This window comes from Urocampus carinirostris, chromosome 1 (assembly GCF_059441175.1).
Source record: "Urocampus carinirostris isolate Australia breed hairy pipefish chromosome 1, RoL_Ucar_1.0, whole genome shotgun sequence".
Taxonomy (NCBI): domain Eukaryota; kingdom Metazoa; phylum Chordata; class Actinopteri; order Syngnathiformes; family Syngnathidae; genus Urocampus; species Urocampus carinirostris.
This window is the reverse complement of record NC_142349.1, coordinates 56,259,205-56,281,804: the sequence shown is the minus strand read 5'-3', so window position 1 is coordinate 56,281,804 and position 22,600 is coordinate 56,259,205. Positions and strand designations below refer to the sequence as shown.

General features: G+C 40.3%; 1 protein-coding gene across 2 annotated transcripts in view; it reads left to right on the top strand.

The window, feature by feature from the left end:
• Positions 1–21,076, top strand: part of nyap2b (neuronal tyrosine-phosphorylated phosphoinositide-3-kinase adaptor 2b) — a 45,556-nt gene extending 24,480 nt beyond the window's left edge. For both annotated transcript variants that reach the window (XM_088346398.1, XM_088346389.1), the window contains exons 4-7: positions 5,722–6,783; positions 12,099–13,364; positions 14,707–14,810; positions 16,694–21,076. In XM_088346398.1, the coding sequence (XP_088202524.1) occupies positions 5,722–6,783; positions 12,099–13,364; positions 14,707–14,810; positions 16,694–16,963 (2,702 nt within the window). In that variant the 3' untranslated portion in view covers positions 16,964–21,076. The remainder of the gene's footprint in view (positions 1–5,721; positions 6,784–12,098; positions 13,365–14,706; positions 14,811–16,693) is intronic.
• The last annotated feature ends 1,524 nt before the right edge of the window (positions 21,077–22,600 follow it).

The window sequence follows — 22,600 nt, the reverse complement described above, 5'->3', positions numbered from 1 at the left end:
TCGCGTGCGTTGAAGAGGGGAAGTGGGAGGAGCTTGACGGAGTAGGATTCATTCAGGAGGAGCGCCTGACCTAGATTTTGAGCTTCCCGCAGGATGGGGGTACAGGGTTTGCGGGTAAACATGACAGGGGGAGGGGGGGGTTAGAAGAAGAAATCGCGGGAGGGAGGGCGATGTCACGAGCTTTGCTGGAAACCGATCCGCCACGCGAAAACCTGTTTATGCGGGAATGCAGCTGTCGATGAAGGATCAAACACATGCGCACGCCCCGCCCCCTCCATGAATATGCTATAATATCAGATACTGTACATCCCACGGAAACCACGACTGTGCCTAATCTCACTTCAAAAAATAGTTTTTGTGAATTCTCTATTCATGCAATCAAATTACATGCAGCAGACCCCCGGGATACGACATAAAACCCTTCCAAGGTGAGGATCACAAAGTGAAATTGCTGTATGCAATCTAAACCCCCAGTACCCCGGATTATAGAATTAAAATCACCAAATAGCATATAGTAAGCATTCTATCTATCCATCTACCCTCGGCAATAACCCTCGAGAGGGGTGACCGAAAGCAAGACAAACACAAAAACAAAGAAAAGACAAAAGGAAAAAGTAGCAAAAAAACAAAAGAAATTTGACCATGGCCAACCCAAATGCCCAAACACCCAAACAATTTAAGCACCTCGGCACCTAAGTAAGCATTACGATATGTAATAGATCACGGTTTACTTACCGCTGTTTCGCTACTTTGCAGATTTTCATTGAACATTCTGTTCTGCATTCTAATTGACTCAACAGAGGAAAATGCTTTCTATGGCCAACAAATTTGGACCTCTCCACCCAATAAACTTCCTCTGGAACCACAGGCAGGTCTTTGGTGTAATAAATAAATTACTAAATAATTAAAAACATTAAAGGCTCCTACTTTGCGGGTTTCGATTCTTGCTCGACATTTTTGGAATGCAACCCCTGCGAAAAATGAGGGATTACTGCCGGGGTGTCAAACTCATTATTACCGAGGGCCACATAAGCATAATGGCTGTCCTTAAAGGGCCTAATGTATGTAAGTATATGAATGGTATGTAAAATAAATGTAACTAATACTTAGGAGGTAGAGCGGTCGTCTTAGGACCTAAGAGATCGCAGTTTTGATTCCTGGCTCCTCGGAGTTAAATGTCGAAGGGTCCGTGGGCAAAACACTGAACACCTAATGTCCTCAATGAGCAGGCAGGCACCTTGCATGGCTGATTCTGCTAACAGTGAGTGAATGGGTATAGTGTGAAGTGCATTGTAAAGCACTTTGGAGGTCCTCACTGACTGGTTAAAGGGCTATAGAAATGCAGTCCATTTAATATTTACTCCTTAATGTTAAATGTAATATTTATTTAAATCAGTAACCATGTATTGAAAACATGTCACTCTATGTGTTAAACCAGGCGTGTCAAGCACATTTTAACTCGGGTGCCACAGGATAGAACAAACATTATCCTGGGGGCCGGACAAGTAGATTAGAGAGGAAGAAAAAGAAAAAGAAAGAAATAAGTGAAAGAGAGGGAGAGAAAAAGAGTAAGCGTGGGACAAAGAAAGAGAGAAAGGGAAAGAGAGAGCGAGAGAGAGAAAAGAGCGTGCGAGAACGTGAGAAACAAAATAGATAAGAAAAATATTGAAAGGGAGAAAGAAAGAGAAAGAAAGAAATCCAAAGAGAAGTAGAAAGATAGAAAGAGAGGAGAGAAGGAGATAAAATCAGGGAAGAGAAAGAAAGAAGGGTAAAAAGAAAGAGAAAGAGAGAAAAAGAAAAAACAAAGGGAGGGTAAAAGTTAAAAAGACATAGAGAGAGAAAGAGACAAAGATGAACAGAGAAAAAGAAAAAGAGAGACACAGAGAATAAAGGAAGGGAAAAGAGGGAAGAAAAGAGGGAGGAAGAGAGAAAGAAAGAAATTCAAGTACAGTGTCTTTGTGAGTGGCTCCTGGCTTTGGCAACATCAAGTGGACATATTTCAACCTGCAGCTCATTTTTCTCTTGCGCTTCTCTGTGCGGTCTCGCGGGCCGGATTCAATCCCTTTGCGGGCCGCCTTTTTGAAACCCCTGTGTTGAACACTAACTATAACAAATTGGTAGTCTTTTTTAGGATCATTTATTTCTTAATGGGTTGGACGGCGGTTAACGTGTATCCCCTCAGTGCGGAAGTCTAGGGTTCAATTCCAGCAACCGCAGACTCCTGTGTGGAGTTTGCATGTTTTTCCCTGTTCCAAAAACATGCATATCATTAATTAGCTGGTCCAAATAGTCGCTAGGTGTGACTGAGAGAGTAAGTTGTCTGTGTGCCCTGCAACCAGTTCAGGGTGTCCCCTGCCCGAAGTCAGGTGGGATGGGCTCCGGCACCCCCACAACCCTACTGAGAATAAGCATGAGGATAACGGATCATTAGTTAATTCCAAATTTCACCCATTGGCATTAATATGGAAATATTGGGATGTACGCGGACACTGCAAAGACTTTGGACATGTAAATTTGTTGTAGATGTCATATGGTGGAGAAAATGCCTTAAAAATGGGCTGAAAAAAAACATTATTTAACACGGTAAAGTGAAAACCAAGGATCCACTGAATGTTGTTGAAATAAGCTGAATATTTCTGGGCCCATAATTTCCACTGTATCTTTATTTTAAGGCGACCCGCCTGACGCAAAACAGCTGCATGAGGCAATCAGGAGACAAGAAGTTGTGCGTGGATTTCATCATCTATGACACATTGCACCAGAGTTGATCAATGGGCATCTTAATTACTGCATTTTTCTTATAATAACTAGCGCCTTGACACTAGCAGCGACCTGAGAGATTTGTTTTGGAAACGGATTATAGGAATATGGCCATGAACAGCAAACATTTTTGCAGTAGTGTTACGCAAAGCTTCATGGAGACATCAGTTCAATCAATAACTAACTAAAACTTACCAATTTATACAAATTGTCCCGATCATGTGAAGAAAAATATATTAAAAAAAAATCACAATTCTTTTAATCAATGCTCTGTACATAAAAAAATCCAATAGTTTTCAATGGTGCTCAGAACCCACTGTGATGTGCAGAAATTTATGAAAAAGCAATAGTTAAACGTGACATAATGGATCACCCCCACACAGGTGCTGTTCATTTTCGGTGGAAAGATCAGGAAAAAAGCCACCAAGCAAGACGCAAATTTGCTCTCTCTCCCTGTTCTCTGCAACTGTCTACTTGGGATAATGGGTCGCGGCCAAAACAACAGTTCATTTTAGGTGGACATCAATGGCAGGCTTCAGCAGCCCGAACCAGAAAAAAAGAAATGTTTTTTGAACATTGCTCTCAGCAATAGTCGACCAGGGATGATTAATCTCAGCCACAACAGTGCATTTGATTTTAGGCGGGTCAGAACCGAATGCCTGCGACTAAAGTGCCTTCTGCGAGTTACCACTTGCAACAATATGGAATTGGTGATAACGGATCATGGCCGCATGACTGCAGTTTATTATAGGCGAAAACACAAGCTAGAAAAGAGGGGCCAGGCCAGGCTTGGCAAAAGTGCACGCTGCCGGTCTTCCCTGGGGATAATGGATCGCGCTTCACAAACCGCGATGTAGCAAAGGATTATAGTATCTATCCGTCAGAGTTGCAAATAAGCAACAACATTCCATCTGAACGATACACGATACCTGTTCTAATTTCCAATTGAAAACGTGTGAGCAGTTGTACAGACGTGCGTATGTCGGTATGCGGGTGAGTCATACGGTTATGGGAACTATATACGTGTGTCTGAGCCATCTGCTTTCTGAATTATTCAAGGGGAAAAAATGGCTTCTCGGTCACAATATTCCAACCATGAAACGATCAAAAAACCTCAATCCCTCGACAATCGGGCTACGACAACGGCGAACGTTCTCCACCGAATCTCGCCGCGTCACCGCCGTCCCATCGGAGCGGCATGTTTGCGCGTGACCCAGTTAGCGCTTCCGTTGTGATATACGTGACCTAGAAACACGCATATGCCTCAACCCTTCCCGCATTTCTGACTCAAGATAGCGCTAGTAGCCGTACACATTGACCTACATCTGACCCACTCCACCGCACAACAAGTTGCCCTGCATTTCCGCTCAAGATTCATTCAATGAATCATTCAAAAAAGAAAAAAAAAAGGGAGAAATATTAATGGGAGGAAAATCAAAACCTGCTACTATGCTATAGCAACGTTTTCTGTAAAAAAGGATACAGACTTTATCACTAGCCATCTCTTCATGGTTTCAAAATATTTCATTCGTTTTAATGAAACACTGTTGATTCAATTAATAAGCAAAACATATGTACTATCTATCCATCCATTATCTGCAACCCTTATCCTCAGTAGGTCCGCAGGGGTGCTGGAGCCCGTCCCAGCTGTTCTCAGGCAATGGGCAGGGGACACCCTAAACTGGTTGCCAACCAAGCGCAGGGCACACAGAGACAGACAAGTCACTCGCTCATTCACACCTTGGGACAATTTTGGCCCAAATGTGAGGGGGAAACCAACACAAGCACAGGGAGAACATGCAAACTCCTCACAGAAAGGCTGGTAGCTCGATTTGAACCCATTTGGCCTTAGAACTCTGCCGCGGACTCGCTAACCACTCAGCTGTCGTGCCACTGGATGGGTAATTATATTGCAAAACTCAAATAGGGTGACAATTTTGGTTGCCATTTTAGTACTATTTTTGCGAAGGTTCTTTGGTTTGGTGGTGCTTTAACCACTTAACCAGTCACCACACAGCCGCGCCCTGCATGTGATTATCACTGAATCCCCTCTTCCCAAGCATCTGGCACTTTTTTCCACTTTTTTATTTTCTAGCCACTCATGTTAGCCAAGCAGTGGTACATCGCTATGTAAGAAAAGAATACTTTACTGGAAAAACAAGTAAAATGGTGTAGTGTGATCTTTATGGCACCGTGACACAACCCAATTTCAGACAGCAATCTTATTTGACGTCGACCAATAGCAGACAAGCGTCTTAAAGTTTGGAATATGCCCACTCTCTCTCTATCTCTCTCTCTCTCTCTTTCTTTCCTCTTGATGTCTTTCTTTTTCTGTTTCTCCCTTTCTCTACCTTTCTCATTCTTTCTATCTTGATCTTGTCTGTCCCGTTTTATTTTATTTTTCATACCTTCTTTCTCTATTCCCTCTTTGTCCATCTGTCTCTCTCCTGTTCTCTTCTTCCAATCATTTTTTCTCACTCAAACACTTTTTCTTTTGTTTTTGTCTCTTTGCATCTCTCTCTCTCTCACTGTCTGTCTGTCTGTCCGTCTATGTCTTTATGTATTTATTTTTATTTGTCTTTCTCCTTTGTCTGTTTCCTCGTCTTCATCTTTCTCTCACTTTTTCTCCCTTTCCTTGTATCTTTCTCTTACTTTTTTTTTCTCCCTTTCTCTTTTTCTCTCTCATTCTCATTCTCTCTCTCTTTTAAAGTTTCTTTCTTTTTACGTTCCTCCCTTTCTCATTCTCTTTATCTTGCTTTTTTTTTCCCCTTTCTCTTTTCTCTCTCTGTCCCTCTCTTTTTAATCTACTAGTCCGGCCCTCATGAGAGTTTTTATTCTACCACGAGGCCGACAAGCTCAAATGAGTTTGACACCCCTCGTCTACTGAATATAGTACGGATAGAGCAAATACACCTGAACAGTCCCGTCACGATTGAACACCTATCTTCCTCTTTCTCTCAGCTCAAGGCTGCAGCGAAGACTGCCGTCGGGTTCCGCCTCCAAAACCCAAGAGGAACCCAAACACTCAACTGAGCGTCTCTTTCGACGAGTCCTACATAAAAACCCATGGGGGGGCCTGCCCCAACAAAGCGCTTAACCGCACCTGCTCACCTTGTGAACGAAACGGCTCGTCTCCACAAAGCGACGACAGCCCGGTGGACGACTGCGAGGACGAGCCCGTGTACATCGAAATGGGCGGCATTGACGTGGGGGCTCGGGAATACCCCAAAAGCGAGGACGACGAACCGGGAGAGTCGGTATACGAGGAGATGAAGTACCCCATGTTGGACGATATGGAGTACCGAACAGACCCGGTGGGGTGTCGCTCGGCGTGTCCTACTCCGGCCCCATACGAGCCAGAACCTCTCAGCCGATGCTCCACGCCCAGAAACATTCCTTTTTGCGACATCCCCGCCCCATTTCCCAATTTACTCACCCACCGACCCCCATTGCTGGTGTTCCCCCCGGCACCGGCCCAATGCTCGCCCAACTCGGACGAGTCGCCCCTCACACCGCTCGATGTGACAAAACTGCCCATGATGGAAAACCAGTCCTACAGTAAATCCCCCACATCCTCAGGTGAGCCGCCTTCCACTGCACACCTACGCCGGGAGTTGACAGCGACCCCCACCCTCACCGTGTCGGGGCGCTCATCTGCACCCCCGCTACCGTGCACCCTCTACAAATCGTCAGCCTCATACCAACGCAGCCACTCGGCTTGCCCGTCCCCGGTTAGCATGGGTCGCTGCCTCACGCCGCTCAGCCTCATGCGGACGCCGCCGTTCGATGCCCCGGTGCCCTTCCCGGGGGGCCTTCCCAGGAGTGCTTCGGCCACCCCCCACGGGAAAGGGTCGCCACCCCAGGACGGCGGTGGGCGATTGCACGGATCCATGCAGAACGTGTCCACGGGGCGTTCCAGGACACCCACCAGCCCGTTAGATGAGCTGACCAACTTGTTTACCACCGGTAGGAACATGCTGAAGAAAAATGCCAGTGGGAGGAAATCCAAAGAGCCCGGGGAAAGTAAGTTATTTTCTGAAAACTTTCTTCCTGCCAAAAAAAAAAACTTACCCCATTTGCAAGTAATATATAGTCAAAGACTTGTTATTGACAAGAAGTATCTTAGGTGGATATGTCAAACATATGGCCCGCAGGGGTGGATTTCACAACCTGTTGGATGATTCAGTCCAGCCCACCACGAATTTCTGAGTATGTCAACAAAAAGAAGCAGGTCGCTAGGTGATCTCTAACAAAAGTTATGACCTTTTGAATGAATGCAAACAAAATGCTCCCTCCGGCTAGATGGCAGTGTTGAATTTGTATGGTGTGGTGAAAGGATTTAGGTGTAAAACTGCATTCACCCAACTGGTAAAATAAAGCAGTTGACACATTCAATGCGAAAAAGAAGAGATGCATACATGCCAATGTTGTGAAATTAAAAGGTGGTAGATTTTATCAGGCACTTAATTTCTACACATGAAACAATTTATCTATCTATTTACTATCTACCTTGGTCATATCCCTCAAGAGGGGTGATCGACAGCAAGACAAACACATACAATAACAAGAAAATAAAAGGGAAAAAAAGCAAAAAAAAAAAACACACACAAAAATTTTTGGACCATGACCAACCCAATTGCCCAAACACCCAAACAAGTTAGGCACCTTGACACCTAAGTTGGTCATACTTTCGTCCCTCCAGATGAAACGGGACACAAGAAAGCGGCCATGTCACTCGGGTCAGGGTGACACGACACACTTTTTTGTTCAACAGCAGGGCCCGACAGCTTTCACTGGTTTACCCCTGCTGCATCATACGGGTGCCCTGCCCATTCTTAAGAACGCGTCCACAATCCCACTATCCTTTCACAACACCTCTGCTCTCCTTCCTATCACCAACAAGAGCTCTAATCAAATCAAATCAAATATCAAATATCAAATAAAGCATCGGTAGACTAAAATAGTAGTCTTGAGGTAAGATTTTTATCTTGTTAAAAAAGTCTGTGGATTAAAAAAAAGTGGTAGGTGTTTTAGGAGCAAAAATCAGTAGTCTATCATGTGATAGTGTTGACAGCTATGTAACTGTATTGTTTAGAAGAGATCCCTTGTCATTCGCAATTACAATATGTAGAATACAGGTTACTAATGTTGGCTTAATAAAGCATAATACTGAAAACAAAACTCAAAAATCAGAGTTTCCAAACTGAGTGTGACATCCCTGCTTTAAGGGCTGCACAGACAGCACATTATCTGATCTGAACAGAATGTCAAGTCGACATCTTACTGCCACAAAATCTCGACCGATGCGGCACAAAATTTAACTAAATGTATTTATATTTGGTCTTGTTTTGAGATAATTAACCTTGTTTCTTGAATAAAAACACATATTTTTATTGGGTGTTTTTTAAGTGTCGTTTCTATACTTTTGCAACATTATTTGTTGTTTTTTTTGCATGAATATGTAATTTTGCTCATTTTCTACCTATGTTATCAAAACACCTAAAATGGGAAAAATGATTTTTCTTACTTGAGGTATTAATGTTTTTATTTTGAGATAAAGGAATCAAAAATTTGAAAAAGGACACTAAAAATAAGCTTCATTCTTGGGTGACCCAAACGCCGTCCTTAGTGAAGGTAACGCTGCACATTTCTTGATAATTTCAAGCTTTGTTTTCATGGTTTGCTTTTTTTTTTTTTGCTTCTCCTTTTAGCATCAATGCAAGTCTTGGGACTCTAGCTAATCTACTAAAAGAAAAAAGCACAGTATTTTATCGCAATTACTTGCAAATTGGGAGTTCATCCAGTAGCATATCGACATTTTCGTGATGCAAACAATTGGAAAACCAGCATTCTATGACTTCGACTAATAGCTAACAGGCATCTTAGAGACGTAATGAATAGTTACACTCACACAGCCATAACATGAACAACGCAAACCTCTGGAAGTTTTGGGGTACAAGAAATAATTTGTTGTTTATGTAGTATAGTGGGAAAATGCCATAACAAGGGGAGGAAAAAACGTAGTCCACATCATAAGGTTAAAACATCATACACTAGGGATAAGCAGTGAGTTTACTCCAATCCAGATAACTGATCAACTGGAGGCATTAAATGTATTTCCAAGATGAAATCTAACATGAACTCAGGTTTCTTTGCCATGCAATTGAATTCAAATCCCCATCCATTCTGACTCCACACTCTTAGCAACGGCGACATAGCAACAGAGGAAGGAGAAGTCCGTTTATTTGCAGCTTCCCTCTCTGCAGCTAGAGCAGCCAATCACTGTTAAGGAAACACCGGTTTCTCCACCGAGCAACACGCTCCTGATGTGCGGAGAGCGAAGGCGTTCAACTGCAATCTAACACCTCATCGGCACGTCACACACGCTGCCGTCTATCCAATCCCTGTACGGTTTACCTAAAGTTCCGACCAATGGGAATGGAGCTGCAGTTTCCACACTCTGCAGGCAATTTGGGAGGTCTTTATGGTGCTGTTAAAGTCATTTGATTTTACTAGATCTTTGACAGTAAGATTTATCTGCTTATTGTAATTAGAGGAGATGGGTCATTGTAATTTTCTAATAAATTGTATCTTGAACTGGCATAAGAAATCATTAACATGATCAGTGTCTAGGAATGCATGTTAAATTCTTGGAAGGCCGTTTCAAATTAGGGTAGAATTGAAATATACATATAAATCACTTAGTGCACTTGTTTAATGTGGATGTTTTAGTGGTTAACAGATGATTTTAACACTGTTTTCAAAGACTACAACCTGGTAATAACATAGTACAAACATTAATAACATTTAACTTATTTTAATAATGCATACCATAATAAGTAGCAGGCTTTAACACTAATCAGTAACAAAAAAGTAACTCTTAGCTTCAAAAATGTTGTTGATCCTTGGTCTATAGTCTAGAGAAATGTTTGTTTCATTGATTTACCCTAGCAAAATATTTTTTTCGGCCAAACAATCCCCTGGCCAGTGTGTGATTATAATTTGAACACCGGGACCAAAAAAAAATGCCCAATTAGCAGATAATGTTGCTAAATATATATATATATATATATATATATATATATATATATATATATATATATATATATTTTATATATGATATATATTTATTTATATTTACTTTCACAATATTTAATTATTTAATTATTTTACATTTATGTATGGGGGGTGAAACAAAACACTCATAAGGAGTTTTTGTTTGCAATATTGTCACATGTGCTCTACTAAAATACGGTGTCCTCCTGTTGAGGACTATGTTATTAATATGTTTTGCAAATCAGACATTTTTCCCAAGGAAAATAATGCTTAAAATTGCATTTTTATCTCACTAAAAAGTTAGGGTTAGGGTTAGGCTTAGGGTTATAAGAGGTAGTGAAAAAAGGAAAAATGTTCTAACAAGAGCAAAATCAAATACAAAAAATACTATTTTTATTTATAAAAATTTATATCACGCTTTTCAAGTCACTGGCCTCCCAAAGCACTTTACAATGTGCTTCACACTTACCCATTCACACACACACTAACACACCCAGAGCTTCAACAATAACCTGCTTATCAGGGGCGTTAGCGGTTCAGTGTCCCCTAAAGTTGTGACGTTTCATAAGCAATAAAAAGAGTGTTTCTCTACACTTTATATCAGCAACATCCCCCATCCATTTTGAATAACGCCACATGGCAGTTCAGTCTTCATTTAATGTAGTATGGATTTGGAAGTGAAAACACAGGAAACCAAACAATTTATGCAAAATATGTTTATAAATAGTCAAAGAAGAAGAGTCCTGACATGTAATGAAAGATGTTATTTCTGCCAGACTAAAATAACTTGTAAGGGGGGAAGCAAGTTAGATTTAATTACTTTTTATTCGTTTAGGTATTGTTTATTTTTTATTACTCTATTTCAACCATTGCGTACAGGTCGTTTTTGTGTTTTGGGCTGTTGCTGGAGAAAAAGGGGTGATTTTATTTTCTTATCAAACATTAAATGCTTTATCGCAGCACTTTGCGTTGCAAATCGTTGTCTGAAAAGCCCTTTACAAATAGATTACTAAAATAAAAGAATAAAAACTCTCATCAGGGCTGGACTAGTAGATTTGATCACATGCAGAAGGTTCATGGTTCTCTCACCTCCAAGCATCAACAACTGGTTTGACCCACATTTCCAATGGTTAATCGCTATTCGCCCACCTCCCCGCCTGCACACACACAGATTGCATGTATGACACATGCGTGATAATACTATGCAAGAACGCATATACAACTACAGAGTGAGCTATAATGCACGTATTGTGTTTTTTCTACAAATGCATATTCGAAAATATAACCAACTGTCGTGTTGAGGATCAGAGAAAATCAAAGGAACATCAAAATCAGCTTTCAGCCAATAAGGAGTTTTTAAATTTAGGCCATCTGTGGAATGCATAATGCAGCACTACTTCTAACGCTACTACTATCAATCATCATCATTAACATGATCAAAATTCAATCAAATGTAGATCATAATATGTTCATACTATTTGTGACCTGTTTGGGGTTTTCTGTACACTGTCAATGCCATCTAGAGGACAATTTATAGTATTGCAATACATGTAAGTGTATTTTCTCTAAGTTATTTTACCTTGTTTTTCAATTAAAAGGAATATGATTTATACTTAAACCATACAAAATGTTCTAGTAGCTGCGAGATATTGTTACTTATTTTATGTCTTTTTTAAATCGTAGTTGAGAGTATTAAAATCATCTAAACAATCTAACATTGGCGAAAAAAGACAGTTTTGTCTGTTTTAACGATATATTTTTTCTAAAGCAAAGACAAAATATAATTCAATTGAACAATATTTTCGGCCGATTGGATAGGAATTTATTTTGTCCACTGCAATGAGAGCTAAGCAATCTTCTAGCAAGGAATTAAAAACGTTTTCTATAACCATACAAAAGCAATGTACTGTAAAAAAAAGGAAAGAGTGCGCGAAAGACACAGACAGACAAAGATACAACAAGATAGAGAGGAAAAGAGGGAGAAAGACAGAGTAAGACAAATACAGGAGAGACACAAAAAGAGGGACTTGGGAAAACAAGAGAAACAGAACAATGGGAAGGAAGGAATACACTTTGTACAGGCTGTATTTATGCAATAAGATAATGTGTATAGATACGAGTTTATTAGTTTAAAGTGTATAAGGACATAATTGTCCAGATGGACAGATAATTGAGATGTTTTGTGTGGCATGTGATATTGATTAACAAACATTCGCTTGATGAAATAATTTATGCAATTAACATCATTACAAATAGTTTAAAAATGTCCTTCTGTTTGACAGCGGAGTCCAAAAGCAAGTCCCACAGCGAGTCCAAACGGGAAAGCAAGGAACGACACGGTCACGGCAAAGAATCCAAGCGAGAATCCAAGGAGCGCCACAGCAAAGAGTCGTCTCATCGCAGAGACAAAGACAGAGACAAAGACAAGGACAAAGACAGGGATCGGTCCGGCAAAGTGGAGTCACAGTCTCACAGGCGCAACAGCAAAGAACGAAGCGGCATGGAAGCACCGCTCGTTCGGAGGGACAGCAGAGATGGCAGGGATGGCAGAGACCAAGGGTTCGGTCCTGTGGAGCCGCTTCCAGGTAGGTGGGATTCCAAAGACCGTAACTGCAGTTCCGTCGAGCCCGCCGCACTAATGAGAAGGGACTCAAAGGACCGAGGAATCATCAACGGAGAGCTCATGCAGAGACGGGACAGTAAGGACAGGGGTGCGGGACACGGGATGGAGTCTTTGCTTAAACAGGAAAACAAAGACCGAGAGAGACTCCTGGATCAGGCACCAGAGTTGTTACCTCGACAAGACAGCAAAGACGGTGCTAGGAACGGTTTGGACTGCAGACACGAAAGACCTCTGGACCAGCCACCGGAACTTGCGCCCCGACAAGACAGCAGAGAACGAATCCGGAACGGAGTGGACTCCAAGCCACCTGAGCTTTTACCCCGACAGGAAAGCAAAGACAGATTCAGGACCGGTTCGGAATATAAAGACTTTCGTCCTGATTTGTTACCCAGGCAGGACAGCCAGGAAAGGGCATGGAGCGACATGGAGCACAAACACGAGGGAAGGATAGACCAGCCGCCTGAGATTCTCCCCAGGCAAGAGACATCCAGGGCCAGTATCTGCAAAGACAGGGCGGGGTATGTCTCAGAATCCAAGCACGAAGGGAGAGAGAGGCACATCCACAATGGAGGGGACCTGCCACCTCCTCTACTCCCGAGGCAGGACAGTAAAGATCTGAGCCGGACGGGCCTCGAAGTGAGGCGGGACAGTAAGGACAGGTGTCTTAACGGCTCTGATCAGCAACAATACGACGGTAAAATCGCCAAGAGTCCGACGGTGATGGAGCACAGGTACGACAGCAAAGAGAGGGGATACAGATCCGACGGAACGCCGCGACGGGAGAACAGAAATCAGAGTATGGAGCCATCCAAAGTACAAGAGAGGAACGGAAGCACCGTGTCGGGTCAGAATTCATCCACCACCACGCCTACTCACCACGGCAGATCGACCAGGAGCCCCCCTATGACAGTTGGCGCCGGAAATGGTGAGTGAACATCAAGAGAAAAAAAATGATATTTTCCTCGTTACGAAGTTTTACAGTTTTAATAATCAAGTTACTAATAATCACTTATCTTTTAAAGTTTGCTGTTCCTGCAGTAAATACTCCTGCACGACAAAAAAAAAACCCATCAGGTAGACCCTCGGGATACAAGATTTATACTTATGAGCTGGGATTAGAAAGCCAAAATAACAATGTGGGGGATAAAAACCTATGGTAATATCCTACTTTTTCCAAACCCCCGGTACCTAAAGTAAAAACTATCACATGACAAAATAGTATATAGTTGAAAAAACTAGAAATATATATACATGTCAGAAAGGAAAAATATTTATCTTTGGTGCTGACTTAAGCTGGTCAAGTGGAGGTGGTGGGTGTATGCAGAGGGAGATTGAACTCAAAACTGATTAAGAGTTCCATTTACAAGAACGGCCATGCCAACTGTGTTGGTTTAATCGCCTTATCATTTTTCAATGATTCCTTAGTTTCGTTTAATGGTTATGGCTGTGCAACTTTAGGTTATGAATCTTATCTTCTCATATTTATTCATTATAACAAGCATTGTTTTCATGGAGTCATGTTTTTCGTCGCCTTTTAGCATCCGTACAAGTCTTAGGGACCAAAGCTAATAAATACAGTTTTGTGTTACACCTAACCCCAATTCGCAAAGTCTTTGGAAGCACATGTGACTGTAAACTGAACAAAGTGAGTGAAAGCCATTGTGGGAGAGAATTCAGTCTATAGCACATCTGTATTTCTATGCCTTGATGCAAACAAATAGACCAGCATGTTATATAACGCCACTCAATGGCAGAATGGCATCGAGATGGCATGGAGACGTAAACCACACTCACCAAAAAATGTTGATGTTGATTTCGTCCAATGGAGAAAAAGCTATGAATAGATACCAAAAAAAAACTTTATTCCACATTGTAATCTGAAATGATCATAAGGTAGGGACACCTTAACTCGGGGGTCTACTCTATCATCTTGCTTGATTGCACATAGAAAGGTACTGGAATAAAAGTGGTGTCTCAGTCTTAGGTGTCACAGCTTCTAAGCTACCTAATAGTCAACAACAACTGCACCATATCAGAAATAGTATGGATTTTGTGATCCTGTGTAAATCCCAAATCAAATATTTTACAAAGTAACTACACTTGTTTTTAAACTTGGCTCTTGCTGCATTAAATACCCAGGCATGGCTTCAAAACGAAAACATACTGGCATTTCACAAACAGGACTATATTTTGTAGATATGTCGTGCATAGTGAAATCAGATACCTCCATAAAAACATTTGAAAATAGGATGCCGTTTTCTTTTCAGATACAAAAACGGCGCCAAAATATGCCCGCTCACCTTCCATGTCCGCTAACCCTTCTCCAATCGGGACGCCGCAAAGGAGAGCAGCAGAAGCTCAACAGAGCCAGGTAAGAACGTTGCATATTTTAATATTGACAGCTTATTGATTAAGATTTATAGGTGCCCAACAAAGTCTGCAAACGAGTGTCTGAATTACGACACAATGTGTTACTTGTAATGTGGGTCCGTGCAGCCCTTGAGACTCTTTATCAATACGGGCTTTACTGGGGGTTAGCAATAGGCGGCTCGTTGGCTCTCTCTAGTGGCTCCCTGGCACTTTTTCAGAAATGTTTGATAATAGAAAATGATATTTTTTCTGTAGGAGAAAAATATGGTGCATTCTTAAAGTTTTCCAATAAATAAACTAATAGATAAAAACAGATGAAACAAATACAGTAAAAATGGGGGACCATGTGCAGCAAGTTTGGATTAGGTGGATGGATAGGCTACTTTTAAAAGGTGGGCTTTTAATGTTATTGGAAGGTAGACAGGGTGGCAGAGTTTAGGATTAAAGGGAACTCCGGGGAGTGGACTTGGATGGTAGGAAAAGGGAATTGTAGCATGTTTGATATATAACTTCCCCTGATTGTCAATTTTGATCTATAAACCGAGGCCTTTGCTTGATTTGTCGGTAAAAAGGTTGAAATATAAAGAGTGCATTTTAAATATTTGATAAAGTATCTTCCTATTTTACTCCTGTTATAAAAGATATATTTTCATTTTTTTTTAAGTTTTACTGATGCAGTAAATGTTTTCAGACATCACTAGAATGTCATGTGATTAGGGCACCTGCATTGTGCAAAAGAGATCCTCGCCATTTCCCCTGTGCCCCGTACATCAGAGGATTTTGCCGAACAAGCTCCAACATTATCAACCATGCTCGATGCTCGAAACATTAGGCACCTGCTGTTTTCCTCCCAAAGCTTTTCCTGCACAGAAGCAAAATGCATGCGGCTGGCACCAGAGTTGTGCTGAGGGCTTTAAGCCCTATCAAAACTTTTACTTTCCCATTTGGTGGCAGTAATAGAAGTAATACAAAGATCCCTCAGTTATTGCGGTTAATTGGGGCCAGAACCCCCTGAGAAAAGTGAAAAGCCACAAACTTCTTTCAAGCTTTCAAGGGTCAAACTTACTCTACCTCGAAATGACGTCATTACCGACTGAGAGTATACAACTGTCACAAAATAACAACTATAGATCTACAAATAAAAAGCACATCACACTGACTTGCAATTGAACGAATGGCCTTTATTGTCCTACCAAAGTACAAGAAAAAAGGAGGACTTCTCTTTCAGTGCATAAAGCAATTTAGAGGGCAGCTGGCTAGCTGCACGCTAGCATGGTTATCAAATTGAGCCCAGATGACTAAAATAAAACAGTCCGGAACATAGTGTTCGCACTTGGGTTGTAGCGCCACGTCATCCATTTCTTGGGTAACGGATCCGGCTCGGCAGGGGTAGCTTAAGAGGGTTGTCAACCTAGCAGTAGCAGCGGTTTGGACTTGCAGCGTTGCTATTGGGTTCTCTCCCGACGCCACCTCAGTCGCTTTACCAACTCAATTACAATCACATGGAGCACTCACTGTCGATGTTTTTTTTTTCGCTTTTCTGAGTCTGATTCACTTGAATTTTATGAATTTCTTTTCGATGCAACGAGCCGGTAAAATAGTGTTCGCCATGCTTCCCTGTTTGTTTGGGTTCAGAGACATCGTCTTGTACGCCCGCCCACCCCAGCTGTTTGACTGACAGAGTACACCCGCCTATTACAGCTGTGCACACAGGCAGTCACGCTCAATACACACTCTTGCAATCTGCCCTAAGATCGTATTTGCTGTGTACTCTTTCTTACGACAATACGTTGATATCAATAAAATGAAGACAATTCAAGTACAAATCTACAAAGCCGATACATACATAGCTGTATGAAGTCAACACAATGTTACTCCCCCCAGATGCCGCAGATGCCCTGGATGTGCGGCGACACCACCATGCTGGAGCAAATTGAAAGGAAGCGGACGCTCTGCAAAGAAATCCGCTCCCGACAACACCCCAAACTGCAACGATACCTGGAGAAGCCTCCCACCGACAAAACCGATGACCGGCACCACAAGCAAGACGGGTCCTCGGTCCTTCCCCCTTGCGGGAAGAGCAGCGGGGCCAAAAAGATCCGACCCCCACCTTATCCCACACAGACCACCGTTTTCTGGGACACCGCTATCTGAGGACCGAGGCACGTCCATGTCAAAGGACAACGGTGTTACCATAGCAATATTTCTGCTTGTTCAGGTTGTCATGTTTTCTCATCATCGCTGGTGATATTTGATATTTTTCTATTTCACGTGGCTGGATTCTTGTAATATAACGAGTAGAGTAGATATTTGACGAATAGATATTTTCGAAATCAGATTTAAAAGAGCATCGAAAAGGATGTATAGCAGATTTAGATGCCATCTAACTTTTTGTTTTTTATTATTTTTACTTTTCCATGTTTTGTTCGTCTTGAATAATTAATGATTACTTGTCCGGTGGTAAAATAATTTGTTTTCGTTTGATACCACTTCGTTGATGCTAAAATAGCACTTAAGTACATTGCAAAAAAATTGACTCTTACCCCATTGGCAGAAAACTGAAGTAGCCTAGATGGTAGGGCGCCCGCTTTGAAACTGGGAGGTCGCTGGTTCGCGCCTCGGCCGAGTCATACCTAAGACTTATAACATTGGTAAAATGGCGGCGCCCTCTGTTGGCTGCGGCTGCATCGGCTCGCTACAACGGGTCAGGTGTATCGACATTTCGTTCTGTGTACATTGTTACATAAAGAATGACAATACAAAGGAAATTATTATTATTATTATTATTATATATTTGTTTTGTTTCCAGATGTTTTCTCTTTTTTTGGGAAAGAGGTAATAACATTTATACTTAAAATAAGCAAACTTGATAGCTCCTTATTTTGTTGTATATTTTATATTATCATAATGTTAGTTTGAATTGTGTGTAATATTCAATGCCTTCCATGGGTACAAAAAACCTAAATTTAGTAAAAAGAACAGTGATTTAAATCATACATGAACTATCATGCCTATGTTAATTTTCTTTTTAAATATTCATGGGTTGAAAAATGTGTATTACTTTAACATAGCGGAATCCATACTTAGTACTGCCAAGCTTGTTTGGCATCTTGCTGCTTAGCTGTGCTCATTTGGCACTGGTTTTCGTTCTTATAAGAATATACTTTCCCATGTAGTGGTCAACCATTACTCAATGTACATTTAAATTTAGTTTCCAAAATCTTCGGAGAAAAGTATATTTCAAAATAAGAAAAATTAGCCATGTCTGCTTATTTCAATTGATAAGCATATTCCTCTTCTTCTTCTTCTCTTATATCATGGCTATGTTTTCCAATTTTTTTTAAGTAAGAGATTCTTGTTTCGTACAAGAAACAAATAGTTTCAGAATAAGAAATTGAATACTTAAAAGTAACTACATTTTGTGCCAATTGAGTAAACTCGAAAAAACTAGATAATTACTCAATTGAAGAACTTTTAAATGGTTTGCATTTTATATAGCAGGTTTCAAGTCACTGAAGACCTCCCAAAGCACTTTAAAATGTGCTTGACACTTACCGATTCACACACACACTCAGACACCGATAGCAGCGACAGCCATGTAAGGCGCCTACCTGTTTATCAAGGGCATTAGGGGTTTAGTGTCATGAGTTTTTCTTTAGTTTAAAATATTATACAGTATCTTGTTTTTTTTTTAGTAACCTAGACACATTTTATATTTATAATAAGAAAACATGTCTTTTGTAGCATTTGGTAGATTGTTTCACTCTTAAGTATTTTTTCTCTGATGTGTGTGGATATGTATTTATTTAAAAGAAAATATTTTAGTATTTTTATCAAAATCTTGGTCGGAATAATAGTTTAAAATTTGCATGTACCTTTTTCTAATCTTGCAAGTATTTCATAAAACACACCAAACTTTCTACAGAATTTAGAAGTATTTTATTCAACAAAAATCTTAAAATAAGGGAAAAAACACATACAATTTGGGAAATGTTCTGCCAATGGGGTAACAATGAATTTTTTTCATTTTTGTCTACATCAAAATGACATTTTCACTGTTGTATTGTTGCTTGGAGAGTTGTGTTGACATTAGGGATGGGTTGAATCGATTGTTAAGTGTCCTGCGGATTGTTGATTCATCGTGTTAGAAAGCATTTAAAAGCACTTGGCGCCACCAATGAATCATAACTCGTGCGCAACATGGCAGCTATAGGAGGCTTTGTGACAAACATTTTTCAACATTTCAGACTGTAAAACCAGTTTAGAACAATCATACCACTGGAAAAAATACAGCTATCCAATTATGTCAAATTCCCATCCCTAATGGACATTTTACATTTTCTATCCACTTCAGCTTATTCCAAATACAACAGTCACAAACCGAAGCAGAAATATTAACTCTCTTTTGTATATCACAGTAAGAAGTCTATCTGTTAAAGCTTTTCAAAGGGAATAATCGTAGGTGGTGTGAAGAAGGCACGGCAGAAAAATGACAGTATTCCTTCGCTTTTCTAAGTGAAACATTTGCATTACCAAACATATTGAGTGAATTTTTGCAATAAGTACAATGATACCTCGGTATTCGACTATAGAAACAATCGGGATAAGTGTTTGAAGACTGAATTGTTCGAATACTGAAACGTTTTTTCCCATACATTCAAATGGATTCCAAAATACCCCAAATAATGATAAAACATGTACCTAAATAACAACAATTACCCCAAATCTGGAGAAAAGATGTACCTTGAAAACAATAATGATTAAAAAGTGTAAATAAAATTAAAGGCAAGATTAAAAATACAACCGTTTTCTGTACTTTTAAAAGCGGTTCAATGGCAGACATTTGTACACTATTCACGTATTTTGCAATCATTTACTTTCCCACCCCAATCCCTATTGTCACGTTTACCTTATCACTAACTTTCTAGGCACCCATTATTATTAGCAGAAAGAAAAATAGTAAATCCCAACAAATTATCAATACGTGTTGTGGGAATAACAAGCTCTCTCTCCGAAACCAGGCTTGAGTAGCCAAGACAGTCGCATACCTCATTTGGCCACGCGTTAGGCTGTAATCGGGTTTGTCCAAGTTCTGATATCTTGTTTGAATACCACAGCAAAAGTTACTCGAATGTTAATGTCAAACACTGATTTGTTTCAGTATAAAGTCGTTCGAATAGCAAGGTATCACTTTATAAAAGATGCCACAGTTGTATCCATCCATATATAGTGAAAGTCTAAGCTTCTGTAAAATTGCGTACGAGCACAACTTGCATACAGACGCAAGACGCAACAATGGACCAAATTTTTGAAGCGAGAGCAAATCAGCACAGCACTTGATTTTGGCAGGAGACATAAAAGAAATCAGCCTTTATATAATGTCAAAATCAAACACGAAAACGACTATTTCGTAATGACTTCGCCCATGTGGATTGCTCACACAGCATGCCTACGGGATTATTCTTTTGTCATTTGTTATCGTTCAGATTGCTCCGATCGGCACCCTGAAAACGGAACGAAGTTCTCAGATTGGTTTTATGTGTAAAAGCGCTTGTAAAGTGACGCCTCAATTTCGCAAAGTACATATTTGCCCGTAGAACATATATATTCGTAGAAGAATATCCACAATGCACAAGTAGGCAAAAGTCGAACCACCAAACGGCGAGGGAATACTGTACGCTTATTTTTGTACCCGTTCCGAGACATTGATACGGGTGCGTAGGAGAGGTAGCAAAAGTAGAAGATACATTATAAACAGTTGAATCCTTAAAACCACCCAAAGCCTGAAGCGAGAAACTGTCTGGTTGCACCTTGGATAGCTCGGTTATTAGAAATGGGCTCTGTGGCAACAGCCGTCGAACTGAACGCTGCCGCTTTGACTTTTGCCACGCACACTTACGAGCACCAGAACCTGTGTAAATATTTGACGCCAACGACCAGCCTGTACAATCAACACCTGAGCTTTTAGACCACGTCTTGATTTTACTGAAGATTATAATAGCCATATGCACTTGCTTAAGAAATAACCCTTCAAGAGGATGCTTATATACAGTATATATTTTTGGAAAGGTGACAAGTAGCGAGCTGTGCCATGTGCGTTTTATTTGGCAGGGAAGTAAAAGCTCCTTTCCGGGATTGATTGGTTGTCCCTGCGTGGATCACTGTTGGCTGGAAAACTTTTACGGAGATCATCAAGGACCTATGTCATGGCTACAGCTCCCAACAAAAACGAAAACTAAGGACGGGGGTTGCACAAAAGACTCGGGGTATTTGCCAAGAAAGCTGCACTGCCCATTCATGGCTCATCACATCCAATCAGGCTCGGAACAATATTCCCCCCTGGGTGGGCGATGTGACGATATTAAATCACGATCTCAAAAAAAATCAAAAGAAGAAAGAAGTTTCTCGGGCCTTTTCCCTTCAGTTCTAGCAGTCCCTGGCCTAGATTTACATGTTACATTTTATATTTGTTTCAAAATGGGCTCATTTCAGCAAAATGGTTTTGAAACCGTAATAATCCAAACAAAACAATTCATTATTAAACAAATTGCACTACTCAAAATAAACTCTGTAAGGAAAGTACATACATTTACTAACATTCCAGATGTTTTTCCTTAAAGCACAAGGCAAAAATGGTCAGACATTTTCTAATTAAATACAAAAAATATGTTTAAATAATTGTGATAAACACACTGTCTAAAAGATAACTGTGTCCAGACTTTAAATACTTTTATTAAAATATCATTTTATATAAATTATCATAAAACCTAAAAACAGTTAAAAAATAGCAAATAAGGCACAAAAAATATTTTTATAGAATCGTGATAAAATCAAGATCACATTTATCTTATTTTTTAAATAAAAGTTTTTTTTTTCAAGATAAACTCTGTCTCGAAATTAGATAGGTGAGTCGCAAAAATATTTTTAAAGAATCGTGATTATTGTTATTATAAACATTGACATAATATGTTTGCCATATTGCCCATCCCTGCGTTTACTAAGATATTACCCTGTTGGCAGAAAAATGTGCTTATTTTAAGAACATTTCCTTATTTCTCGCTAAAGAAAAATAGGATCCCAAAATAAGCAAAATGATCTTATTTGGAAGCATGGGTGTAACTAAACCTGTTTTGGAGGTTGCAACAAATACAATTGTTTTTTAAACTCTACTTTTCTTAAAGGACATGGGCTGAAACACGCTAGAGTTTAAAAATGAAAACAAAAAGAAAAATTTAAACAACGGAGCATTGGAAATACTTCATTGCCTTGAAATGGTTCAGTCCATTTGATTCCCAGCACCACTCTCATCCTACTCCCCTTCTCCCCTTTCTTGTGTGTGTGTGTGTGTGTGTGTGTGTGTGTGTCTGTGTGTGTGTGTCTGTGTGTGGTTACTCTATTGTAAACGAGTAAAAATAGGCACGGCGTTGTAATAGTGTTTCTGCTAACCACAAAGTGAACCGTGATGCCCACAAATGGGAAGTGTCACTGTTGAACAGCTTTGAATGATCCTAAATCACTTTAAGTGAAATGAAGAAAAATAATAACCAGGCAGACACCCTAGGTGCTTAGCACCACCAAAGGTCGAACCAAAATTGCCCCTGTATGGAAAATGTTCGACAATTTGGCTCATTTTAAGAAAAAAATCCCTATTCACATTAGTAAAAAAAGTAAAATGAGCAAAAGGATCTATCCAATGCCTTTATTTTGTGTTTTAGGCAAAATAATCTTAAAATAAGTACAATTATACTGAAAATCTTCTGCCAATGGGGTAAGATTACATTTTAAAGTGTC